The sequence below is a fragment of the Pagrus major genome, chromosome 1 (assembly GCF_040436345.1).
Source record: "Pagrus major chromosome 1, Pma_NU_1.0".
In the NCBI taxonomy this organism is placed as follows: Eukaryota; Metazoa; Chordata; class Actinopteri; order Spariformes; family Sparidae; genus Pagrus; species Pagrus major.
Genome location: NC_133215.1, coordinates 19,475,426 through 19,499,222, shown reverse-complemented (window position 1 = coordinate 19,499,222; position 23,797 = coordinate 19,475,426). Strand labels below are relative to the sequence as shown.

Sequence of the window (23,797 nt, the reverse complement as noted above, 5' to 3'; positions counted from 1 at the left end):
ATGAATGAGTCTGTAATTTACTATATCAGTACTTTGTATGCATTTATTTCCTCATACGGAGTAAAATATCACCAGATGTTTTTGTAGTCTGTGTATTACTCACACACCCCTGACTTAAATCTTGGAGAGATGACAGATTATAAAGTGTCATATGGGTAGTTAAATCTTAGAGGGCTTCCCCGTCCTCTGTTGACCCCTGACAAAACCATCAGACAGTCTGTAAGTTGTTTCCAAACCACCCATGAAATCCATACCACAAACGTTCCCACACAGCTGAAACTGTCACAATCATCATATTAATCCTCCAGCAGCAGTTTGAAACTCCAGACCAAATATCCCGCCCAATAAGATCAGAGACATTTGGGATTTACATTTTAGATGATACAAATATTTTTTGTTAATCAAATATAAATATATTTTTAGATTTTCCAAAAAGTGGTTTGCTGATATGTTTTTTCTTCAGTCCTTTGTTGTTGTTACAGTATGTTTGTGTGAAATCGTCCCTCTCAAACTCTTCACGAGGCGTCTAAATTGATTAAATCAATGATCTTCTTCTTTAATGGTTTGGCAACGTGTTTCTTGTTTCTGAATCTCCTTGACGAATGCTCACGTTTGCATGTACACATGGCATAAGTAAAATGTTGGCAGGTTGAGGAGAAGCTCAGCAGCAGCAGCAGCAGCAGCAACAGCAGCAGCAGGCTTTTAGGATTAATACCACATGATGTGACACACGGAGGTTGCGGCAAAGCCTAAAGGTTGTGTAACTCATGTCTGAAAAATAGTGACAGCTTTAACCTGGCCGCGATCTAAATACCAGTAATCCATCAGCTTCAGATTTACCTGCATTACATCACTGATCTCACCACTAAACTCAGCTCTCTGTGTGCATGTGAACTAAGAAGAAACATTAAGTCTCACTGGTCTTTTAGGGGCACCTATTTTACAGTGGAGACCCAGACTCTGTGTGTTTAACAGATGATGATTTTTTAAATTCAATATTAACAACTGGACACTTCTAGGTTCATAACAGTCCATCGGTCACTGATGAGACTGGCAGCTTAAATCATTTTTTTGGGTGATTTTATTTATTTATTTGTTTATTTTCTCTAATGTGTGTTTTTTTGTGTTTAGGTCCTTTTGCTTTCAGCTTGTTTATTAGGTTTGGTAAAGCCTTCTTACTGTGTTTTGACAGGTGCTGTGTAAATAAAGTTTAGTATTATTATTATTGTTGATTTGTTTTATTTATTTGACTACCCATTTCAAGACAAAAACAAGGAAACACAGTCATTTCTGTTTTTGTTTGCCTTACTCAGATTGAGGGGTCTTAGGACAGAAAGTGTTGTTACTGTACAGACTGTAAAGCCCTCTGAAGCAATGTGATTTGTAATCATTCCGATAGATTAACAGGTAAACTTGAAATCAGTATTTACATTTATTTTAATTAATCTAATCTAATATCGTGTGTGAAACTGTATTGATAAAAACATTTCTGTGCAGCATTTCATGTCTGCTCAGCATCAAATGAAACAGAACTCATTTTGATTACCTGCTTCATGAACCGTTTTTGCATGTAATAATTTGATGAAAACATGAGATAATTGAGCTGCATTTTAATGGTCATTTTTTTTGAAAAATTGTTTCACACTTGGTTTAATGCAGCCCATCATACCACATCTTTCTTCATTCATTCAGCAGTAAAGCTCCATGATCATCATCATTACATGCATCACAATAACACAGGCTGCAGCTGCTGTGATGTACACCACACCTGCGTCTGTCATCAGGTGATCATGTGACCTCATTAGCTGTTTTTCATTAGTGCTCTACAAAGGAGTGATGACAGATAGAGGACACCTGGCTCAGTGAAGGCCGAAAGTTTATCTTCAGTTATCGTCCATAAAACATTATCTTCTTGATGAACGTGTAAGTCTGTCAGGTTGTTTCATTTGTATTCATTGTTTAACACAAATCATTTTTTTCTGACTTTCCACCACAAAACAAACAAGAGAACAAAGTAAAATAAAACCTCCAGCAAACAACCTGTCACATGTTACAATGTTCCAGACAGTGTATTTGCAAACTTCAGACTTTATAAAAGATCAAGTGTCACCACAATCCATTCATCGAAAACACATCACTGAGCCCGCGTAAAAAATCTGATGTTTTAATTTCTTCCACTGTGTGTTGTAATGATCACTTGTGCTTTGTTTATTTGTAGCACCAACTATATGAGCAAGTGAGCCTGTAATTTTAACCTAAACTGCATCTTCTCGGAGCCCGCTCATCACTAAACACTCATCCACAAGAAGTCAAACATTTTTTTTAGATTTATTTCTTCCTACCTACTTTTATTCGCTCTTTACTTTTTCTTTTTCTATCATTCTCTAGGATGTTTTTCTGACGGGGATGCTATAAACACTTTACTGCAAAACATACACTATGTGTTATGACTTGAGGACAGTAAAATGGTGTTTGTTGCCTTTGACAATAAAGCTAGAGAAATGAGTCTTAGAGCAGCAAATGAAATATTAAAAGAGACATTTTTGCTGAGAAGCAAGAGATGCTATTTTGATTGAAATAAACTGAAGATCGACTACAAAACAGACACAGACAAACAGGGGAAAATGAACTTAAAATATTTGATCTTCAGCTCTGTACAACATTTAAGTCAACAAATGTAAGCATTGTACATGTTATAAACCACGAATACATCGTATCATATTGTATGTATCTGGACAGCTTCCAGCCATGTTTGTGATGCAGATGAAAGGTTTAGATATTAAATCAAATTGTACTCAATTATGATTTTAAAAGATATAAGTAGATAACATGGTGTAATGCATACATACAAAATTACAGATTTGAAGAAAATACCCCCCAAAAAGTACTTAGTTCAATACAACTTGTAAAAACGCTATAGTATAGTAAAAAGGTGTTGAGCAATGGGCCACTTCTTTTACCTTCAAAAGATACTCTACAAAATACTTCCACTGCCATTTATTTCCAAGTCCTTAAAAACAAAGTTGTTATCCCCTTATTCCCTGACCCTTTGTCTTTTCTCCTGTATTTAATTCTAATACATACTTTAAGAATACCTTGTAATAATAATAATAAGCTTTATTCATATAGCACCTTTAAAAACAGCGTTTACAAGTGCTTTGACAAAAAAGCAAAAGCAGGAAAATCAAAAAGACAATATTACAGAATAAACACTCAACAGTCAAGCCAAACACGAGGAAGTCCAGTCTAAGGTAAAGTTAAAACAAGAACAGAAAATGTTAAAACAAAAGAGACAATATGAGTCATTAAAAGTAAAAGGGAAAAAAACATTCAAAAAATAAAAATAAAAAGAAAGAGAGAGGAGAAGTAATGCAAAAATAAAGATAAATAAAAGAATAAAATCAATAAAGGACCATGAGAGGACGACATCGCATCAGAGGAATTAAGAAGAGGTAAAGAGCAGTTAAAAGAACAAAAGATAATAAATAGATTAAAAATAACAAATAAAAGCAGTAAAGATGATGAAATAGACTGAGAGCAGTCAAATTAATAAAAAGATAGTATATGAAAATCAGTTTAAAAGGGCGACTTCACATGAAAGCAAGTCTATAAAAGTGGGTTTTAGGAAGTGATTTAAAAGAAGTTACTGATTCTGCGAGACTTATCTCCTCAGGTAGGTCGCTCCAAAGTCGAGGGGCCCTGACGTCAAAAGCGCGGTCGCCTCTCGACTTTAGAACGACCGGAAGGACCCCGCCCGAGGACCTAAGGCTGATTGTGCACACTAAATCATTACACAGTAATTTATGAGCTGTAATCTGAGAGACAGAGTTGTTTCTAACGAGCTTTATTTTCTCGGGTCTTTAACCTGAGAAAAGATGCATGTTCATGCTACGTCTGTGCTGACGTCTGCGTTTCACAGAAGTCATAAGTCTGTGACTTACTCTAATTTGTGGTATTAGTGTTGCCCTGTTGCTCCTAAGCCCCATGAGAACATACGTACATCACACGGACCGGCCTTGTAAACAAGGTGAGAGTCTTCACAGCTTGGGACCACACACTGTTTAATCTCTGGAGAACTTCGTTGGTGCTGTGATGATCTATGAGTCTATAATAATTACTCCTCTGAATGTATTTCAGTATATATAAACTACCACAGTTGTGACTTAAAGGGCTTTTTTCCAGGACCTTTAACTTTAAGAAACAGCTTGAGGAGGCTGTTTTTATAATCTAAGTAACGTACAAAAGTGTTTTGGTTTCACAATCAGAGTAACCTTTTTAAAACTTTTAATATTTTTAGAATTATATGAAAGTATTTCCTTTTTTATTGACATATAAGACCAAGTTTACAGGGTTCAGACCAAAACTGTCGCAACCATCTTGTCCTTAAAGGTTCATTGTATTTTTGTGCTCTGTGGTCGACCAAACTGTAACTCGCCTGCATTTCCTGTTTTTTCAGCAGATCCCTACTCAGTGGGAAAAAACGTTTAGAATCACTTAAAGCGTCAAGTTTCGTAGAAATCATCCTTTTTGAGTTTAATGTAATATTTGCCATGGTGCTGTTATAAATAAAATGAGCATTTCCGAGGATTTGAGTTTTTTGTTTTAACATCAGCACAAAAGAAAACATTTCTGTGGTGGATGCGGGAGCTGCTGTAATTTTGTGGACTTTCTCTGTGTCTCTAGCAAGACAATGTTTTATGTATTTGTTTTTGGATCGCAGTTTTAGACTTCTTAGTAGTTTAGATGTTCTTTCACAGGCTTCTAGAGAATAATTTGGAGTCAAAGTATTCAGTGGCAGAGGAACAAACTGTCTTTTGGCTGTAATAACCAGTCATGACTGAGTTCAAAGCAGCATAACAACATTGTATATGTTTTTGCAGCATTTTGACAATCTGTTAATGTGATGACACATCACAAGCTTTCATTTTATGAACTGCCAGTCCTTGAAATTATTTTTTTTATAAATTGCGACATCATGAATCAATTTAAGTTATTCAGTTCATCTGATCAAATCTTGTTCACATTACATAGTTTGCTTTTTGGGATGTTTACTGAGAATTCTTCAGATATCTTGGTTAATATTCACCGACACCTAACATCTTCTATGTCACCTTGTTTCTTGTAATGACACCCATGCATAAAAACACTGTATTTTTCCTGCCGTGAGAGTAAATTTACTTCACAAAGTTACTTGTCTGCATGATGATGAGTGAACTGGATGGAGGTTGTGTCCCTCCTGTGGTGAATGAACCAAAACGCAGCCCAGTTAATCCTTCACTGGTCACACAGGCCTCCTGGGCTTAAAGCATGATCATTAACCAGGCTGATATATCAGCAGAGCCTCAGCAGAGACACTGCAGCACAGGACATCTTCAGAGCAAAATTGTTGAGATGATGCTGCTATGGAGACACAAGAAAAGCTCATACTTCATACTTCATCAATGCTCATGATGTTTAATTGTCATAATGTGTCCCTCTAGACTTCAGGTTGCCACCACACCATAGTGCAGACACACACTGACACCTCTCTCCTGTTGCACAGTGACACGTACTCCAACGTCCCAGCACCCCCACTTATCAGCAACACCTGGCTGGTTCCCAAGAAGCCTCCAATCAAATCCCAGAGAAGTCGCAGCAGCCACAGCCAGCTGCCATGTGGCGACCGTCAGATACACCGCAGAGGTGACACGACTCACCAACAGTACCTACAACTAGAAAGTTTTCTGGGCATTGCTTGGTTGGTCTTCTTGTCTCCCTGTCAGAAGAATCATTCGAAACATGCTGGTCACTCTGCTCGTCTCCCTCCTGGTGTCTTCTGTGTTTGCCACAGAGAAAGGTAAATGGCTTTAATGTGTCTTCCTGGTTTTACTCTAGAATTCTTCTCTCGGCTTTCATCGATTTGTAAAATAGTTAGTGTCGCCACTCTAAATGTCGGTCTTTCATTCCTGAAGCTCGCCATGAAATCTTTTCACATTTGGACCTTAATAGTCCCCAGAGGATGAATCCTAATGATTTTGGTGATCTCCTGCCTTTACCTCAAATGCCACCATAAAGTTGACATTTTTGGATTTTAGTAAAATGTTGTTGACAATTGTTCTTTGTGCAGACATTCATGGTGCCCAGAGGATACATCCTAACAACTCTGGTGATCTCCTGACTTTCCCTTTAGCTACACCAGCAATTAAAATTTCTCACTTATCTATAGAAGTAGGCTATCCAACACTAGGGTTCAAGATGAACCCTAGTGTGCTAATCCCCTCAGTTTTCCTTTAATGCCAGCACAAGGTTCACATGTGTGGTTTTGGGTCAAAAATCTTCAATTATTGGACAGATTGCCATGAAATTTGGTTCAGACATTCCTCCCCCTCAGGATGAATTGTCATACTTTGGTCATCACATAGCTTTTCCTCCAGACCAGAGCTATCATCATGTCAGTGTTTTAAGTTGTTCAGTACTTTCATTTATGATCAAACTTTGCTAATTGGCAAACCAAGCATGCTTACATCACAAACTAGGACGGTGAACATGGCGGACAATACACCCCCTCAACTTCAGCATGTTAGCGTTTTCAGTGTGAGGATGTTAGCTCACTGACGTTAGCACTTAGCCCACAGTCGTTTTTAAGAACACACTACGGCTAGCATTGTTGAGACTGTAGGACTGTAACACACAAACTATACTGATATTTGTGTCTTGTTTATCTTGCTCACTTCTGTTTCAGACAGTGCCCTTCCCAGGCTGACCGACACCAAAGCCGTTGAGGCATTCATCGACTCTGCTGATGTTGTGGTCATCGGATTCCTGGAGGTCAGTAAAAGAAATCGCATGCAGTGAAAAAAAGCAGTCTCGACCATGGGCACAAATAAGCTCTCAGACATCTTATAAACAAGCCCACATGGGCTGTTTTATGGCTTAGTTTATTATGCTAACATGCAGCGGGAAACCAGACATGATCGGACTAATTAGCTGAGTGAGTGAGACTGCCCCAAAAATACAACATTTGTTTGCACCCTGGTCTTGGTGATGCTGCTGTCACGAATAGATTTTGAAGAAGAATGCATTTCCTGTGGCCACACCTTTGGCAGCGCTGGTGCTGTGAGGACGGAGGGGTGGCTGGCTGTCCCACAGAGGCGAGCCCTTTGGCCAGACTCTCGTGTGCGGGGGAAGATGGCGGGCCACTTGACAGGAAATACATATGTATCTGAAGACTTGTGGGATTGGCTCCATTGACCTGCTTGTAAACAAGTGCACAGGGAGAAGGTTCATGAGAGGAGAGTGGAAGAGAGCGGCAGAGAGCACATGAGGATAACGCATTGCTGGACCGTGATGCTGAGGGCTAAAAGAGACCAAAATATTGGTGCTGTGACTCACTGGGAATGAACACATATTACAGACTACAAAATGATAAAATGGATTGCCAGAGCTCATGCAATACGGTCTCAGAAATAGACATGATTCACCTTCCTCTGAGCCAGCTTCAGCTCTCTCCTTCCTGCTACATTTCTTTGTTTCTCTGACTCTCTCTCTCTCTCTCCCTGCCCTCTTCACTTTTTTAAACTTTCTTTGAAAAAAAAAAAAAAAAGATGGCAACACACTAGTGGTGGACTTCGAGGAGTCATTTTAAAGTGAAAAACATACGTCCTAACTCAGAAATATGTCCTTTAATGTCTATCTCTGCATCCATGGGTAAGATAAAATAAGATCAGATAAAATAGAACCTTATTTATCCCGAGGGAAAATGTTGCAGCTGCGAGGAAGAGTGCGAAAATAAAATATAAATAAAGTCAAAGTATACACAATGCCAAAAATATAAACAGCTTAACGCTAAGGTGCAAAATGTGGATCGTTAAGAATCAAAACATAAGTAGAGGCCTAACTGTTTGTGAGTATAGATGTTGATGATAATATCTCAGGGTAATAATAAATGTCCTGTATTTTTAAGGTAAGACTGTAGTCATAATGTAACATATCCCACGTTCATGTGAAATTGGAATAACATATTTAGTCTACAAGTACGAATTGTAGTATGATCCAAGAAATTCTGAAACTTTAAAAGTCCGTCCATCTCCATCTTGTATTGATTTATTTATTTTATCAATACTATCTGACACTACTTACCTTTTTAAAAGATTGTGTTGACATTGCTTTTACTAGTGTGAACCAGTTTTCCTCTAGTTGACTCGACATCACCTTTTATTTACAATCAAGAATTAAAATCCTTGTAATGATATTAATTAATTAAAAGGGCTAAAGCATTATAGAATTCACCAATGGGCAAGACTATGATTCAAATGTTTTACTCAAAGTAAAGGTGGCCTTTTTTAAACACCTGACAAGTACATTTGTTGGATTCAAAATGTTACTTCAGTAAAAGTTTTTAAAAAGGACTTCTCCTGTCATTAGTATATATATATATTATGTAATAAGATTATTATTACTGATACTTTAACATGAAAGTAGCAGATAAATGTTACACCTGGCTGTAGTTTTTATATACTGCTGGGAACTTTTGATAAAAAGCAAACATCATATTTATAAGGTCAACTTATAGTTTGTGTATAAAACCTTAATTTTTTAAAAGTAATAGTTTTCTGGAGTTGTCAGATGAATGTAGTGGAGTAAAAAGTGAATTTCCCTCTTAGATTTAGGACCTGAACATAAAGCATTACCTGAGATATAGTCCAAACAATCTCGCTTCTGTAACTCTGTTTCCCTTCTGCATCTCAGGGAGAGGAGAGTAAAGGCTACCAGGAGCTCGTCGCAGCTGCAAAGCGAGTTGACTCGGTCCCTGTAGCCATTTGCACTGAGAAAGAGGTGTGGGCTGAGCACAGCGTCTCCTCAGACACCATCACCCTGTTCAGAAAGGTATCCTACACCATCATGATTTTGTGTACATGAGACATCTGTTCAATAATGAACATGATGGGTGCTGTTTTATGATGATGATGATGTCATGTTGTGTGTTATGTGATCCAGGCTGATAACCACCAGGAGAACCTCGTTCTTTCCGATGCCAAGAAGATAGAAGCTGACGGTCTTGTGAACTTCATCACCATCAACGAGATCCGATTCGTCACAGAATACAGCCAAGTGGTAGGTCTGACTCGTGTCTTCGTCACCGTCACGTAAATCTTTTCTGCATCTGTCTGTCAAACAACCATTTGTTTCTGGTCATTTATCCCTTAAAGCTTCACTTCTTTCATTTAAAGAATATATTTTATTTAAGACAAATGGAAAATAGAAAAATGAGCAAAAAGCAAATTCAAAAATACACTTTTTACATTTTAATATTCCTCACTCACCCAACAACAACACTATTGCACATATATCTACATATAGGGACCATTTAGACATGGGCAATTCAAAAAGCTTTACGGAGACATAGAAATGCATTAAAATAAGACATTTAGAAAATGTTAAAATTGCATTTAAAATACAATACAAAACAAGAAGCAAAAATAAATAATATTTTTAAGTATATGCTATTTCTCAACCTTTTAGGATTTGCACCTTGTTGATATTTTTTTATATTTTGTATCAAATAAATAAATAAATAAATAAAAACATTATCTTTTTTTCCCCATCACTAGTTTTTAGCAATGCACATTACTCAAAGTATTCAATTAACTTAACGAACATAAATGTCAACACAAAGAATAAAAAACACCATGACTGCATAAATTGAAAATAACCTGTTTGATCCTGTCAGGTGAATGGTCTCTGAAAAAGGAGATAATTGGTGACCAGTGGGAATATAACTTCTCCCATCTTCATCCTCATTCTTTATATTTTTCTTTTCTTTTGGTTTGTTTCTCCTCAGAATGCAGTGGGCCTGTTCGGCTCTGAGGTGAAGACACACCTCCTGCTCTTTGCCAACAAAGGAAAGAAAAACTTTGCAGAGCTCATGGAGCGACTGGGAGCTCTGGCCCCCGAGTTCACAGGGAAGGTGAGAATGCATATCTCAAACTAAAGTAAATACAGGGTCATGATGTGCTTTGTTCATATCAGCCACAAATAAATCAAATACAACAGAGTGATTTTACATTTCTGTGGTGACTTGAGCTAAGTTAAGTCATAAAAACTGTGTTACAGTTCTTGTTTGTGCTGATCAATGGAGCAGCGAAGTCCAACGCCAAGGCAGTGGGCTACTTCGGCCTGAAGTCCAAGGACCTCCCACGGGTCGGTATCTATGATGCTCAGTCTGACATGAAGTGGCTCCTACCTGAGGGAGAGATTTCGACTGAACGAGTACGAGAGTTCTGCCAGTCCTTCCTGAAAGGGGAGCTGAAGGTGAGGAACCATAAAGCTGACCTGAAATAGTCACTGCTGATGATTAGACAAAGGTTGTTATAGTTAATTAACTAAACTAAAAACTAAAACTAAGTGTGAAAAACATTTTAGTTTGCTGAAATGAAGATAAAAACTGGACTTAAGAAAATAAAACGAGAACTAAATTAAAATATAAAGGACATGACTTTAGTTGTAGTCTTTATTTATTTGATTTAGTTGGCCAACACAGCAAGCATGAGGAGGTATGGTTCATATGTTTATTGAGGCTGGGAGGTCTACATGACTGTGAGATGACTGCTTTAACAAAGTGTTGTTTTTGTATTGTGATACCAAACAATTCTGAACTTGCTGCTGAAAAATACCCCTCATAGTATAACAAAAATAAATACATAATAATAATAATGCTAAAATTAGAACTAATAAAAACTGCACTGAAATGAACAAACTCTAAACTAAATTCAAATGAAAATAAATAAATAAATAAATAAATAAAAAAAACCCAATGAAAAATACAAAACTATGATAACGCTGGATGTATTCAACCTGGTAACAGCTTGTTAAGATTTAGACGTTTATAATCAGAGGATTTCTTGTAACATGGACATTTGAACAATTTGAAGCAAAAAACAATTTTAGTGATTAAGAATAAACTGCAAAATTAAGAAATTGAAAAACAAAACTGCAAACATAAAAACAAGAAAGGAACACTTTTTCACTCGTCGTGTTGGAAAAAGTGGTAATTTGTAGCACAGCAGCAACGTACAACGAGAGTAAAAGCACCTCTTGCCGTGTGGTTGAGGACATGTGCCACACAGCAGACAGGAAACCTCACTTTGTGCACTAATTTGCTCTTTTACACGACACGGAGCTGCAGCTGGGTGTGACGCAGAGTCTGAAGCCTCACAACAAGACAGAGGGATCAGAGTTGTGCCAGGACATCAGCAAAGGGCGGCACTATCAACACTGAAGAATAAATGGCGTGTGAAAATTAAATTGAAACAAACATTACAGCGATATCTGATGTATAATGCAGCACCAGGCACACTGGACTTGTGTCATATACAAGAAAAGAATGAACTGATAATGATTTTATAGTTAAAAGACAGACAATTAGCGCTTTAAACCAGTGGTTCTCAAAGTGTGCTTCAGGCAACCTCAGATGTCCGTGAGGGGGTTTCTGAAGGTCCTCAACACAAATGAATATAATTTATTGTCACATTGTAACACAATGACAGAATGTCATCATTGGTTTCATGAACGTTCTTTAATAAAATACGTAAAATTCTCTCAATACGATGCCACGTAACATAACCATGTAACATCCACACGTGTATCAAAACCAACCTCCACAGACACAGAAGGATTCGATATGACCAACCAAAGCAGGGCACAGTAATCTGCAGAACGATGTACTATATTAGTTATTAGGCACAACTAAGTCATGGATAGATCAAATGGAAATACATCCTTAAAAACGTACAAATGTATGAGCGTACCAGGCAGCCTACAAGGGATCAAGTCCTCATAAACAAGGTTCAAGATAGAAATGCATGGCAAAAATAATGTGATTATGTTATTATTATTATTACTAAAAGTGTTCCCCCGGAACAAAGTCTTAGAGAATGAATGCATGTAACTTTCTTTTTTCTATATAATCCGTGGACCTTTACCATCATGTACACCTGGCATATTCAAGTCTTCACAAGACTTCAAGGCTCTTTTTCAAGGCTTTCAAATCTGTACATCATGCGACACCAACTGTTCTTAGACCCTCATGTTTTTCCTTGTCTGTCATATTGCTTATGTACTTCTGAAACTGAATAATTAAAACAAATTGTGACAGAGAAAACCTAGAAATGCAGCAGAGCGAAAATAGATTAAAGAACATCCCATAATGCACCAGACAGTGTTGTTGGCGTAGACAAAGTTAATTCCTAAATGAAGGCATATCTTTGAGCTTTGAGCCAACAGCAGACTTTTAATGTCTGTGTCTGTGAAATGCTACATAAATAAACTTGAGGTAACTTTGATACAAGTGTCATATATTCCCTCTGTGCTGTATTTCACTTATCACACCCTTATGTCTTCTTCAGGAGGTGAAGCAGGCAGGAGCAGAAGCCAAAACAGAGCTGTAGGACCCATAGAAGGAATGTAAATGAACTCTTATTAAAAAAGATGGAAAAAGACTGTCTGAGGTGAATTCTTTCTTCCCTCCAACACAAAGGAAACTATGCAAAGTGAACATTTGCATGTGTGCGTGTGCACATCATGTGTCCTCACTTATTTACCCATGTGTTATGTTTTGTCTGTTTACGCGAGTGTGAGCCCGTCTGCGGTCCGGTTAGCAGACCACAGGTCACTGGCCGCAAGTCGCAGGGATTTGGCGGAGTTTGTCAGTCTGTCCACTAAGGTTATTGTCACAACCACAACACACCGACCTCAGAGAGAGTGACAGAGAGCAAGACCGGGAAGATACGGCAGTTGAGACGCAGTCATTTTCTCATATGATTCATCCCGGAGAGAAAAGTGCTGTAAATAAAGTGAAAAACATCATGTGCTCTGGATAAACTAACAAGAAAACCCCTAAACGAAGAATGTCAGTGGCAGAGAAGGGCATCAAATCAAAACAAGGTTCAAGGGATTAAACTCAAAGACATATCAGCTTCTAAATATGGATAAAAGAGAGATTTTTTAGCAGAAAAAGGGGCTATAAAAGCTCCATAAAAGAACAACAGATGGGCTGCAGACATCAAGAGTGAAAAAGTTTGGGCCTGTCCCAAAAATATTCTCTCAAGCTAGAAGGGAATTTCAAGGGCCAGACTGGGATCAGTATAATTAGTGGTGCTGCGTTGCCAAGCGGATGCATCCGGCGGAATTGGGATAGCCTGGCAGGTGGACGTTTCTCAGAGACCAGATGGAAATATACAGTGTGTGTTGCCTGCCATCTGAGTTTGTTTACGGCTGCAGTCGAGAGAGACAGTGTTACATAAAGCACTGAGGGGGGTCTGTGGGCTGTGGGGAGACGACCAAATCAAAAGGTAAAGTGTGAGATAACAACAAGAGTTTGAATCATTTTCTGAGTGTCAGTATCTATTGTGAATAAAGACACTGATGACTGATAATTAAAAGAAATCAGACATATTGTTCATTTGTGTTGTTAATTAGTATATTGTTTTTGTAATTTTAACAAATAAATCATATTTAATAACAACAGCTTTTAAGTCATATCTGCAGCCTCAATCTCTATTCAATGCTATTTCCAGCAAACTAAACATTAAGGTTTATGATCAAAAACAAGAAATGTATGATCATTTTTGTGTTCATGCTGCCCTGTGATTATATCAATAATCAGGGGGCAGGGGTGAAAAAATAAAAAAGGGCACCAGCTGTCCAGGTGTAGAAAGGGCAATGGAAGGGCACCCAGAGGGCACTTTATCATGTTTTATCTACCAAAGGGGCACCCAGAGGACACTTTATCATGTTTTATCTACCAAAGGGGCATCCAAGAGGGCACTTTCACAGTGTTTTTTCAAACATGGGGGCACCAACCTTCCCTTCAACCCCCACTTGTCCACCAGTGCACCACAGCCCTCTCGTTTGGATTGTGGGTGCAAGAAAATAGGCAGAGATGCTTCAAACATCTGATGATTTTATAGAATATGATGCCTGTCTGTAGGTAAACTACCCAACAGTATATAAAGTAGTTAAATGAACTCTACAACAATAAAATGTAGCATAGACTTAGATATCAGTCCAGAATCATCATATAGTAACACTGACAGGAACCATCTTACTCTAGAAAGAGTATTTACTTTTGAATAAAGGACTTCTACTATCACTGGTGAGAAAACAAGCCTTGGTGCTTTCTCATGTCACATGTGATGTAACACTCCTCCTTCATCGCTCAAATTAAACACAATCCTCTCTGTTCTCCAAAACACCAGTAAACCCTGGAGATCTCACGGTGCTGTTGGTCTAAACTGAGCAGTAACTTGGCTCCTACAGACGCAAGGAAATCTCATAAATCTCCTTTCAAGACTGGTCTCTGAACAAGACGAGTCTCTAATAAGTGAGCAACAAGCATACTGAAGGCCTTGTCTCTAGTCAAGTCCCTAACCAGCTATTCAAAACACATAAACTTTTTTAAATGTCACATGACACTGTCTGTTAATCCTCCCATGAGTTCATCCTGATGCATTTGACTCAAAATTTAAATACATTATATAGTTCATTAGGTAGTAATACATAGTTGCTCTGTATTATCACTGTTATAAATGAGTTATGACTAAAGGAAAAAGTTTCTGGTGGTGCAGGAGCACATCTTCAGAGAACCAACAACACATGGCTCACATGGAGAAGTTTTTGCTCTGCCTGCTATAAGTCACTGAGCAAAGTAGCACACAGTAGATCTCTCCTCCAGGGGGTTTACAGTATTTGTACAGCAGATCATTATTTTAGAAAAATATTCAATTTAAAGCCCAATGTCCCTCAACATGTCTTTTCTGTTATATGTACATACATGAAGAATCATTCATTCATATCTCCTACTTGACATTAGATGTACTTTTATTTACTTACCTTAAAAAAAAGCTCACTTTTTAAATCAACCACTCGTTGTATTGCAGCATGTTTCCCATAAGTCCCTGACACCTTGCTGAGGTTACACATGTGCTCACCTACAATGTTCTCTCTAAGTCACGAGCATCCACACCCTCACTGAGGTAATGGTTTAAATAGAAAAGTCTAAGTGCACGCCTGTAACTGGTCATTTAAAGGTTGTTTGTTACAATGATGTGCTGCATGAGTATCATGCAACTGGAACAAAGCTGGCAGGGACAAAAGAAGGTAATTTACAATTTAGATCCTTTGACATTGCATATTGCATTTAAAACAACCCAGTTATACAGAGACCACAAGTGTTTCTAGAGAAAAAATTTAAAAATACTATAAATACTGTAGCAATTCATGCTTCATTTTTATTTTTTGCAATGTAAAATGTTCTTTAAATATGTAGGATCCCTATTCAAAATTATGTTTTAATTTGAGCACAGCAGGTAGAGTGATAGTTTGCACAGGATGGAGGTCCATCAAGGGAACTTGGGGTCCTGAATGAAATACAGTACAATACAATACACTTTGCTTTTGGCCTTTTGGACATCATTAAGTTTCAGGTTGGCCGTCAAGAGGAAAAGTTTGGGCACCCCTGATTTAGACTGTGCAGTGTAGGGCACAGAGCTGATGACCGCTTCTGTCAACACTTATTTATCAGTTAGATATCTTAGTGGTGTGTGAATGTTGAGTTAGAGTTATTGGTAAAGGGATTTGTTTGTTTAAAAGCCTTAATACAGACTTGTTGTTGGAGCCCTGATCAATTAGGTCTGAGGTCCAGGGTCATCTCAAAGTTATTTCCTAAAAAAGAAATTGTTTATACTAATATGTTGTATTTCCCTGTGCAGATTCCTTTAAATGTTCTTAAAGGATGGGAAGAGATATGCGATACAACTGTAAAAGAAATTAAATTATTCTGTTGAGTCTTACATAAAACCATTCGTCCTGTTGTAAATATATACATTTGTGATATGTGGTATTATCCAGCCATCCATCCACCCATTTATGAAAATCTGTGGAAAGAGTTGAAACCTGACATGATAAGCTTCCAGAGTCAGTATGTGGAACGTTTGAGACTTTTGTGGCCCTAATGTACATGAAAAACAGAAATGACAAACAAGTAAGTAGAAAACCTGTCGAATAGATAAAACATGTCATCAAATTAGATAGAAAAAAGGCCATAAAACGTTTAAAAAACTTTTTTTTTTAAATCAACTAAAATGTAAACAAGGGCCATACAACATTCTATCAAAGGCCAGATTAAACAGGTAGGTTTAGAGTTTGAAAACATTAACCAAAAAGCTGCCTCTGCACCAAATGTTTCTTTCCTGCACTTTGGAACAACTAAAGGACTCGTGCCAGAGGACAAGCCTCAGGGGAAGTGCTTTAAAAACATGTAAAGAAATTTGAAAATCAATAAGAAAACTGGCACAAAACAATTGATATCAATTCAGGACCTCGTCTTTAAGCACAGTATCATATTTGACCTGTGAGGAGAACTGATCACCTAATGTAGAAGAAGACTGACTGCCAAGATCATACTCAGGATAGTCTCCATCATACGGTGTGTGCACACCTGTGCATATAAGTTTTCCAGTCTCACAGACAAGAAATGTCTAAAGCCAAAACAACAGTAAAAAACAGTGATTTCAGAGTGAAGACCCAACAACAAAAAAACGAAACCGATCCAAATTCTTTCTAGACGTTATACTTTCTGCCCATTTAGGGATGTTGTGGCAATTGTTTTCTCCAACTGTGTCCCCCACGCACTGAAATGCATCCACAAAAATGGACGCTGAGACCAGACATTGAAATTACATGGCACGCGTTCCAAGACAAATCCCTGACACCAGGAATAACGCTCAGCTCTGAAACACGAAGGACACCAAGGTCACCCTGCAGCAGCACTCAGCTCTCTAGTACATGACAGATGAAGCTGTTTGGAGGCCCTCTGAGATATATATACATGAAGTGATACGTGTGCATAAACGTTTGGTTATCTAAACCACTGGACTAACTAGATGTCTAGAAGTTGCAATATGTTGTCAAGTCTCCAAATACCCTTTTTATCATAAACCACAGCTGAAGCCACACTTCATCTGTATCGCACAAACAGAGAGCTGCATCCAAACCCGCATGCATAACGCTGTGCATCAACCACATGGGGGCTGCCTATATTTACTTGTATATATGTTGAAATAGAAAAAGCGAAGCCGTGCATCGGGCCGCTGGTTGGCGTTGGTAAGCCGTGGCCGTGCCTGGATCGGGCCAGGAGCTGGACCGAGCTGGATCTTTAAATAGTGACTGACTGCGGTTCTGGCGGGACTCTGCAACACTCTAATTAAGCTCTGTCGCATAATGAGGCTCACTGCTGTTCCGTGTCACCCGATTAGTAGCCTGTGGTCGGCTCAGGCTATGGTTTGAGGTTTGTGGGGGTGGGAGATCACATCTGGGGCAAAGAGTATAGCAACATAACAGCAATGGCAGAACTGGCAACCCTGATGTTATAGAGGCAACCCTGCAGTGGGTCTCCCTGATTAAAATCCAATCACATTTTAAGGATATTTTATAGGGATCAGCAACACCACTTGTTTGGATTTTGGGGCGTTTTGTTGTATTATTTATACTCCAGTGATGAGGGGTGAGGATTGAGAGGAACCTGAAGAGGATGGGGTATAAAAGTGATGCGGTTTGACCTCAGAAAATGACTGACAGGGAAATGGTGGCATTTTTTTGAGAGATAATATGAGAAAAATACTGTTCAGTTTTCTCAAAGGCCAGAGAGAAAGAGAGGCTCTTCTAAAATGTCAGTTCAGTTATTCAATTTGACATTTTTCCGTGCTTTGAAATTAAATGTGAATTATCTGAGTGTGTATGTTTGTGTATGAATGTGATTCACAGAGAAGGGGAATCCCCTGAAGTGTACAATTACACCTTCCTCATGTAACTCTGTTTGTTTTGGACTGGCTTTAAAGTGAACTTAAGGCTTACATACGTATAGGTTTACATACAGCGCATGCACTGCACTGTAAGTACAGTTGAACGCCAGCAATGTTGGTTTTTTGCGCGGGTGAATGAGTTTTTTGACTCGGTGCCAGGGCTGCGTGGGTGTTTATGGGAGTTTTCATGACAAGTGGAAGCGGAAATGTTGACATTTGATTCCCCAGCCAATCAGAGGGTTATCTCATGGTGTGGGTCTGGTCTGACAGAGGAGCTGGACTACAGTATAAATTGACCTCGAGTCAGGGCAAAGAATCAGAACAAGCCTTCGAAGCAAAGCTAAGAGGAGCAACAAAGCAAGAAAGTGTGCAGCGAGACACCAACAACAAGCCATCATGAAGACTCTGGCGCTCCTCTCCATCTGTGCTCTACTCTCAGTATGCTGGTCCATGGGAGGTAAGGACAAACTCAACTCAATATTGCTGTGATCCCCAGTATTTCCCTCCATGCTGCAGGATGTTAATGAAAGTGTTATGTTCTGTGATCCTCAGCTGTTGAACCAGAGGTTGTCGTGGACACTGCTGCCGACGCTGCTGCCGACACAACTGCTGATGCTGCTCCCGCTGACCCAGCCGCTGCCGATTCATCCTCCTCATCCTCCTCCTCATCCGAGTCATCCGAGTCATCCGAGTCCTCTGAGTCCAATTCGTCCTCTGCATCTGACTCCAACTCTTCCTCGGACTCCTCAGCATCTGATTCCAACTCCAGCTCAGATTCATCCTCCTCCTCTTCCTCCTCCTCTTCCTCATCCTCCTCCTCCTCCTCTGAATCTTCTGAATCCTCTGAATCTTCTGAATCCTCTGAATCCACTGAATCCTCATCCTCCTCTTCCTCATCCTCCTCTTCCTCATCCTCCTCTTCTGAGTCCTCCTCCTCTGAGTCCAACTCTGCCGACTCTTCTGCCTCTGATTCTCCCTCTTCTTCTTCTTCTTCCTCTTCATCCTCCTCGTCTTCATCAGAGTCAGCCGAAGCTGAGGGTATGCAACATTTTTGTTTTGAGAAAGAATCTCTGCATGGTTTTAGAATTGTTTAAAGTTTTTGTTTTACTGTAAAGCAAGAAAGTCTGAGTTTGTGATGTTTGTCCCTGCAGCGGCTAAGGTGGTTGTGAAGAGAGACCTGGCTTCTGTCCTCCTGAGGAGAAGAAGAGCCGCTCCAGGAGGAGACCTCACCCCTCTGCAACTGGAAAGGTACAGTTATTTACTCGAATTGGATAAAACTGACTCATTGGGTGCACTTTATTAGCTATTGAAATGTCAACCCTGACCCCTTTAACTCCTTTTCTCTCCTCTACCATCCAGCCTGAGAGAGGTGTGTGAGCTGAACGTCGCCTGTGACGAGTTTGCCGAAACTGCAGGAATCGTCGCCGCATACGTCGCCTACTATGGACCCGTCCCCTTCTAAGTTAAAGGCTCAGCTGTCATCCACATGGGGACTGTTTTCTGTTTCTTCTGTTTGTCATTTTGTAATAGAACGGCACAATAACTCCCCTGAATCGATCTGAAGGAGCAAACCATCTAAAAAATAATTGGCCCATGTTATGATGCTCGATGGAGATTTTTTTTCTTTTTTCTTTTTAGGCACAAATCCTTGCACAAGTGACCAGCTTTAGTGGTCCTGTATGAAAAGGCCTCCTCCAGGCTTTCAGAGAGAGGCACATGGAAACGCAAGCCTGTGAAGTGTGTAGTAGCCAACACAAGATTAAATTATTCTTGATGTCTATAGTGTAATGCGATGAATGGTGCTACTGTGCAGATGTATTGTATGTTAATGTATTGATGTTTGTATATCATGCTTTAGTCTTACTTTAACTGGAAGTAGTACAAATAATAAGTAGTGGATGGAGTAGACTTCTTAGAGGTACTGTAGTTGTAGAAGTAGTGTATTGTTACTGGTAGTGTACAGTGTGTGTTAAATGCACATCAGTTATCTGTAATGACTGTAACCACACATTGCCTCTGGGTTTGAAAATAATAAATTATTTTGTTCTGTCGAACTGTTGTTTTGTCCTCAATTATTAATTATGCTTTGATGGTGTCATTTGTTTTTTGGCCATTTGGGGGCAGTGGAAACAAGCTGCAAACAACAATGACATGCTGTTATCTTACAACACTAGGCTGTAACAGATGTGGTGAACAGGACACCATTATCTGTATCTGTTCAACCAACTATATTATCTGTATCAGTAGCCATACTTGGAAAGGGCAGGGCTCTAACCAGAAGTGGGTCATACTAACTGGAAGTTGTTAAAGGGTAACTCCACCAATGTTGTGTGTTTACAGGTCTTGGGGAATACTACTGCATAATAAGAAAAAGTAGTTGTGAATTTTGTGGCTCCAGAAGAAGCTGCATGTTTGTTATCTGATAAACTGCCTCCGGTGCCTCCCTCTGGCTCGGTTGCATTGTGGGTAATGTAGGGACCAGGTTTTGAAAAGCAGTCCACTGGTGGAGCATTGTATTCCTGTAACACTGCTGGACTCATGGACAGTTTAAAAACATATGAAAAACATCGTTACAGTAGAACCAGAGATATCAACTTTTTCATTCCATGCATTCTTCTTCCTGCTGCCTACATTACCCACAATGCAGTAGTACTCCCCAAGACCTGTAAACACACCTTTATGCGTAGAATTGGTGGAGTTACCCTCTATAAGAAAAGTATGTATAGAACAGCTTCATTATTGAGCTTCAGATCAATGTTTTTGATCATAGAGTGAGGGAACTATATATATATATATATATAACTATATACTTTACAGAACAAGTTTTTTATGTAAACTTGACTGAATAAACTTCAGTTGTCAAAGGATTTTCCTTCATCGTGAATATGGATATTGACACATTATACTCGGACGGTATTTGTACTTGTAAAAAGTGGATATCAAGATATTAAGCAGCTTTAACATTCAATTGGAGTAGTATCTCTAACTACCTGATGAATCTGAGTCCAATATTAACTCTCCTTTTTCTCTGTTTAGCTCTTCACTAATTACCGACCTAAATATCTTGTCATGTTTCTGTTTGTGATTCTTAGTTCGTCCTCTGTTTTTCCACCTGTGTTATCCACCTGAGCCGGTTCCTGAGTCTTCCAGTGTCTCCCTGTGGAATGTTTCTGTTTTTTTGTCCCTCGTGTTTTTACTGGTTTAAACTTTGCTTTTGGTCTGTGTTTTGTTGGTATTTACACTTCTTGGTTCGTTGGATTTTACTTTTTGGATTTTCGCCTTTTCATTAACAGCTTGTTTTTGTTCCCAATCCTGCTTTCCTACTTGGTGTTTTTACATTTGGGTCCTCACCAATTTTAGCCAAATGTAACATATCTGGCTTTTTAGAGGTCTTCTAAACACATGGAAGAAAAATATTCTATCTCTTGCACAATGTTTCCAAAGTCTTGACTCTATTTCCAATCCAGGTAGCCAACAGACAGCCATCTTTTTTTTTGATTCGACAAGAGAGGCAAATATTTTTCATCATTTAGCAGACAGAATATCTTTTTCATCCAGATGGTTTAGAAAAGTCTTCGGGGATTCTGGGAATACCTGCAGGACAGCAGTGTCTTTTAAACAACTCTGGGTTTTTAGATCATCACTGGTTAATAATTCTTTGGAGAAACCGATGGCTACCAGAATATATGCTAATAGAAGAGAGGCCAAACTGGGGCTAGCTCTTTAGCTGCAAAATGCTCCACTATGTTCATAAGCTGGTCACTTTGTCTGCCAGGGAAGGTAGAAAACAGCCACCTTCTGCAGTTCAAAACCACAGAATGAGAGCGGCGAGAGTAAACTTCACACATTATCATAAACAATACAAACAGCATCAGCACCAGCAGGCTCTAGCTCTCCTTTCAGCTTTTAGTGTTCCTCACATGGCTTTGACTCCCCGGTACTATGGCTTGTCTCATTTTTGCCACTAGATGACAGTGTTTGTCAGTCAAGCAGATTTGAGCAGATGTTCTAATTTCCACAAGTCAGGACATAACTTTGTATTTAATAGGAATACATGAAAACACCTCAGCACTCTGAACCAGGGAGACTATTTGACCAAATGTTCTTGGTATTCGGTAAAAGCTTGTTTGAGACTCTGAGAAGACCACGACCTGGGATTCACTGCCAGGAGTTGAGACTGGAAAAAATACACAACCTTATTCTCTGATGGGCTGATATCATTGTCATATGGATGTATATAATGGCTGTAGGTCAGTTTGAACTCATGACAACAGCACACTGCGGGGAAAGTTGTGCAGTGCAGCCACACCTATAGAGCTCATTTGATTTCCAAAGACACCAAATATGTTAAGCTGAATTCTGGAGATACAGTATATGTTTAAAATGATGCAGAAGTAATCTATAGAATTGTCACTGGTTGCAAACGTGTTGCCATAATAAACATGTGATAATTCACTCATGTAATCACCATAAAGAATATTTCTACAACATAAAAGCTACTCGAGGTTGCAAACAAAAGGGGAGATATGTTGGACGTGAGCATATATGACTTTTTTTCTAAAATGCCACAATTTCTCATTCTTTATATTGATGAATGTCCGATGAAGTAAAGCTGCAGTAGTTTAGTTTTCAAAAGCTGCAAACACAGACATGTCATAGCCTCATGCTTCAAATTCCATGAGCGGATTAATATGGTATATTGGAAGGATTTGTTACCTATACATTGGTGATTATACTCCAACTGGTCTACACTTTACTCTGAAACACCAACCAAGGGTTTGGGCCTCCTCTAAAGAGATTTGATGAATGGGAGCAGGAAGAAGAAAAAAGTTCTGCAACACATGAGTTTTCATTTTTGGCCATTTATTAATATTTGCTTTTTGTGAATTATTGTATACTTTTTACCTCTTCGGGCCTTGAACAGTTATTTAATGAAACCACGTGAGAAGTTGAGAGGGGGAACTGATAACAATTAAAAAACATCTGGAACAAGGGCCCCACCAAGTACAGTAACTATAGCTGTTAAAAAATGTAGTACAAATTACAGTATTTCCTTATGAAATGTAGTGGAGTAGAAATACACAATTTTAGAAGTACCTGAGAAATGTACTCGAGTACAGTACTTGAGTAAAAGTTATTTTGAGTGAGCGTCCGCTGACCATGTGGAAAGTGTCTCGTGGTTGTTGGTGAGCTTTGGCACAGCTGTTCCCCTCAATATTGACATATTGATAATCCATCTCCTGTACTTTGCACATGGTTTACTGACATGTGACAGTATAACAATCATCACGACAGTGTCCTGGACACTGACTGTGTTGCCCTAGACACTGAAAAATAAAAATAAAAAATCTATCTAATTAACAGAATCATTAACAGGGATCAGCGAACAACCTCAATGACATCAATTAGAAAAGATTAATATAAATGCCATTAATAGGTATGTTGATAATGTTTATGGTACTTTGAGATACAGAACATGTTTGTCACTCTGAACTCTACACTGTTTTTTATCTTGTGTCATGTCCTCCTTTACTCAGAATAATCTTCAGATAACACTGAGGGTGCAATAAATACTCTGCTATCATAATACAGGGTCAGTAAAACAATTTGCTAATGTGGGAACATTTGAATCGATGACTCTGGTGGTTCCTCCCAGGTGAGTGGAAAAAAGTGAAGCAAATGTTTCATAAAGTTATAATTTTTAATCTTTTCTTTTTAAATATTCAAATAGGTATTATTGAGAAAAAGTATACAACTCAACATTGAGAATTAAAAGTTTAAAAATATAAAGTCAGATGTACATTCATCTAATTTCCATCTACATATTCCTTGAATACAATTACCCTCTGAATTACAAAATCATTTTTACACCTTAAAACGATGTGTTGAGGATTTCATTGTGTCTTTTATACACAGTTTTTTTAAAAAAAACAAAGAATCTTAATCTGTTAAAAAAAAAA

At 38.7% G+C, this 23,797-nt stretch overlaps 2 protein-coding genes across 2 annotated transcripts; both read left to right on the top strand.

The window, feature by feature from the left end:
* Positions 1-5,667: 5,667 nt before the first annotated feature.
* LOC141006150 (endoplasmic reticulum resident protein 27) lies at positions 5,668-12,477 on the top strand. Its single transcript, XM_073478287.1, has 7 exons — positions 5,668-5,836; positions 6,722-6,807; positions 8,728-8,865; positions 8,977-9,093; positions 9,821-9,946; positions 10,093-10,290; positions 12,384-12,477. Exons 1-7 carry the CDS (start codon positions 5,779-5,781, stop codon positions 12,423-12,425), a joined length of 765 nt encoding a protein of 254 aa, XP_073334388.1. The 5' UTR covers positions 5,668-5,778; the 3' UTR covers positions 12,426-12,477.
* Positions 12,478-18,233: 5,756 nt separating this feature from the next.
* On the top strand, positions 18,234-19,422 carry bglapl (bone gamma-carboxyglutamate (gla) protein, like). The gene is made up of 5 exons (XM_073475491.1): positions 18,234-18,294; positions 18,402-18,586; positions 18,779-18,881; positions 18,986-19,085; positions 19,197-19,422. Exons 1-5 carry the CDS (start codon positions 18,234-18,236, stop codon positions 19,297-19,299), a joined length of 552 nt encoding a protein of 183 aa, XP_073331592.1. The 3' UTR covers positions 19,300-19,422.
* Positions 19,423-23,797: the final 4,375 nt, after the last annotated feature.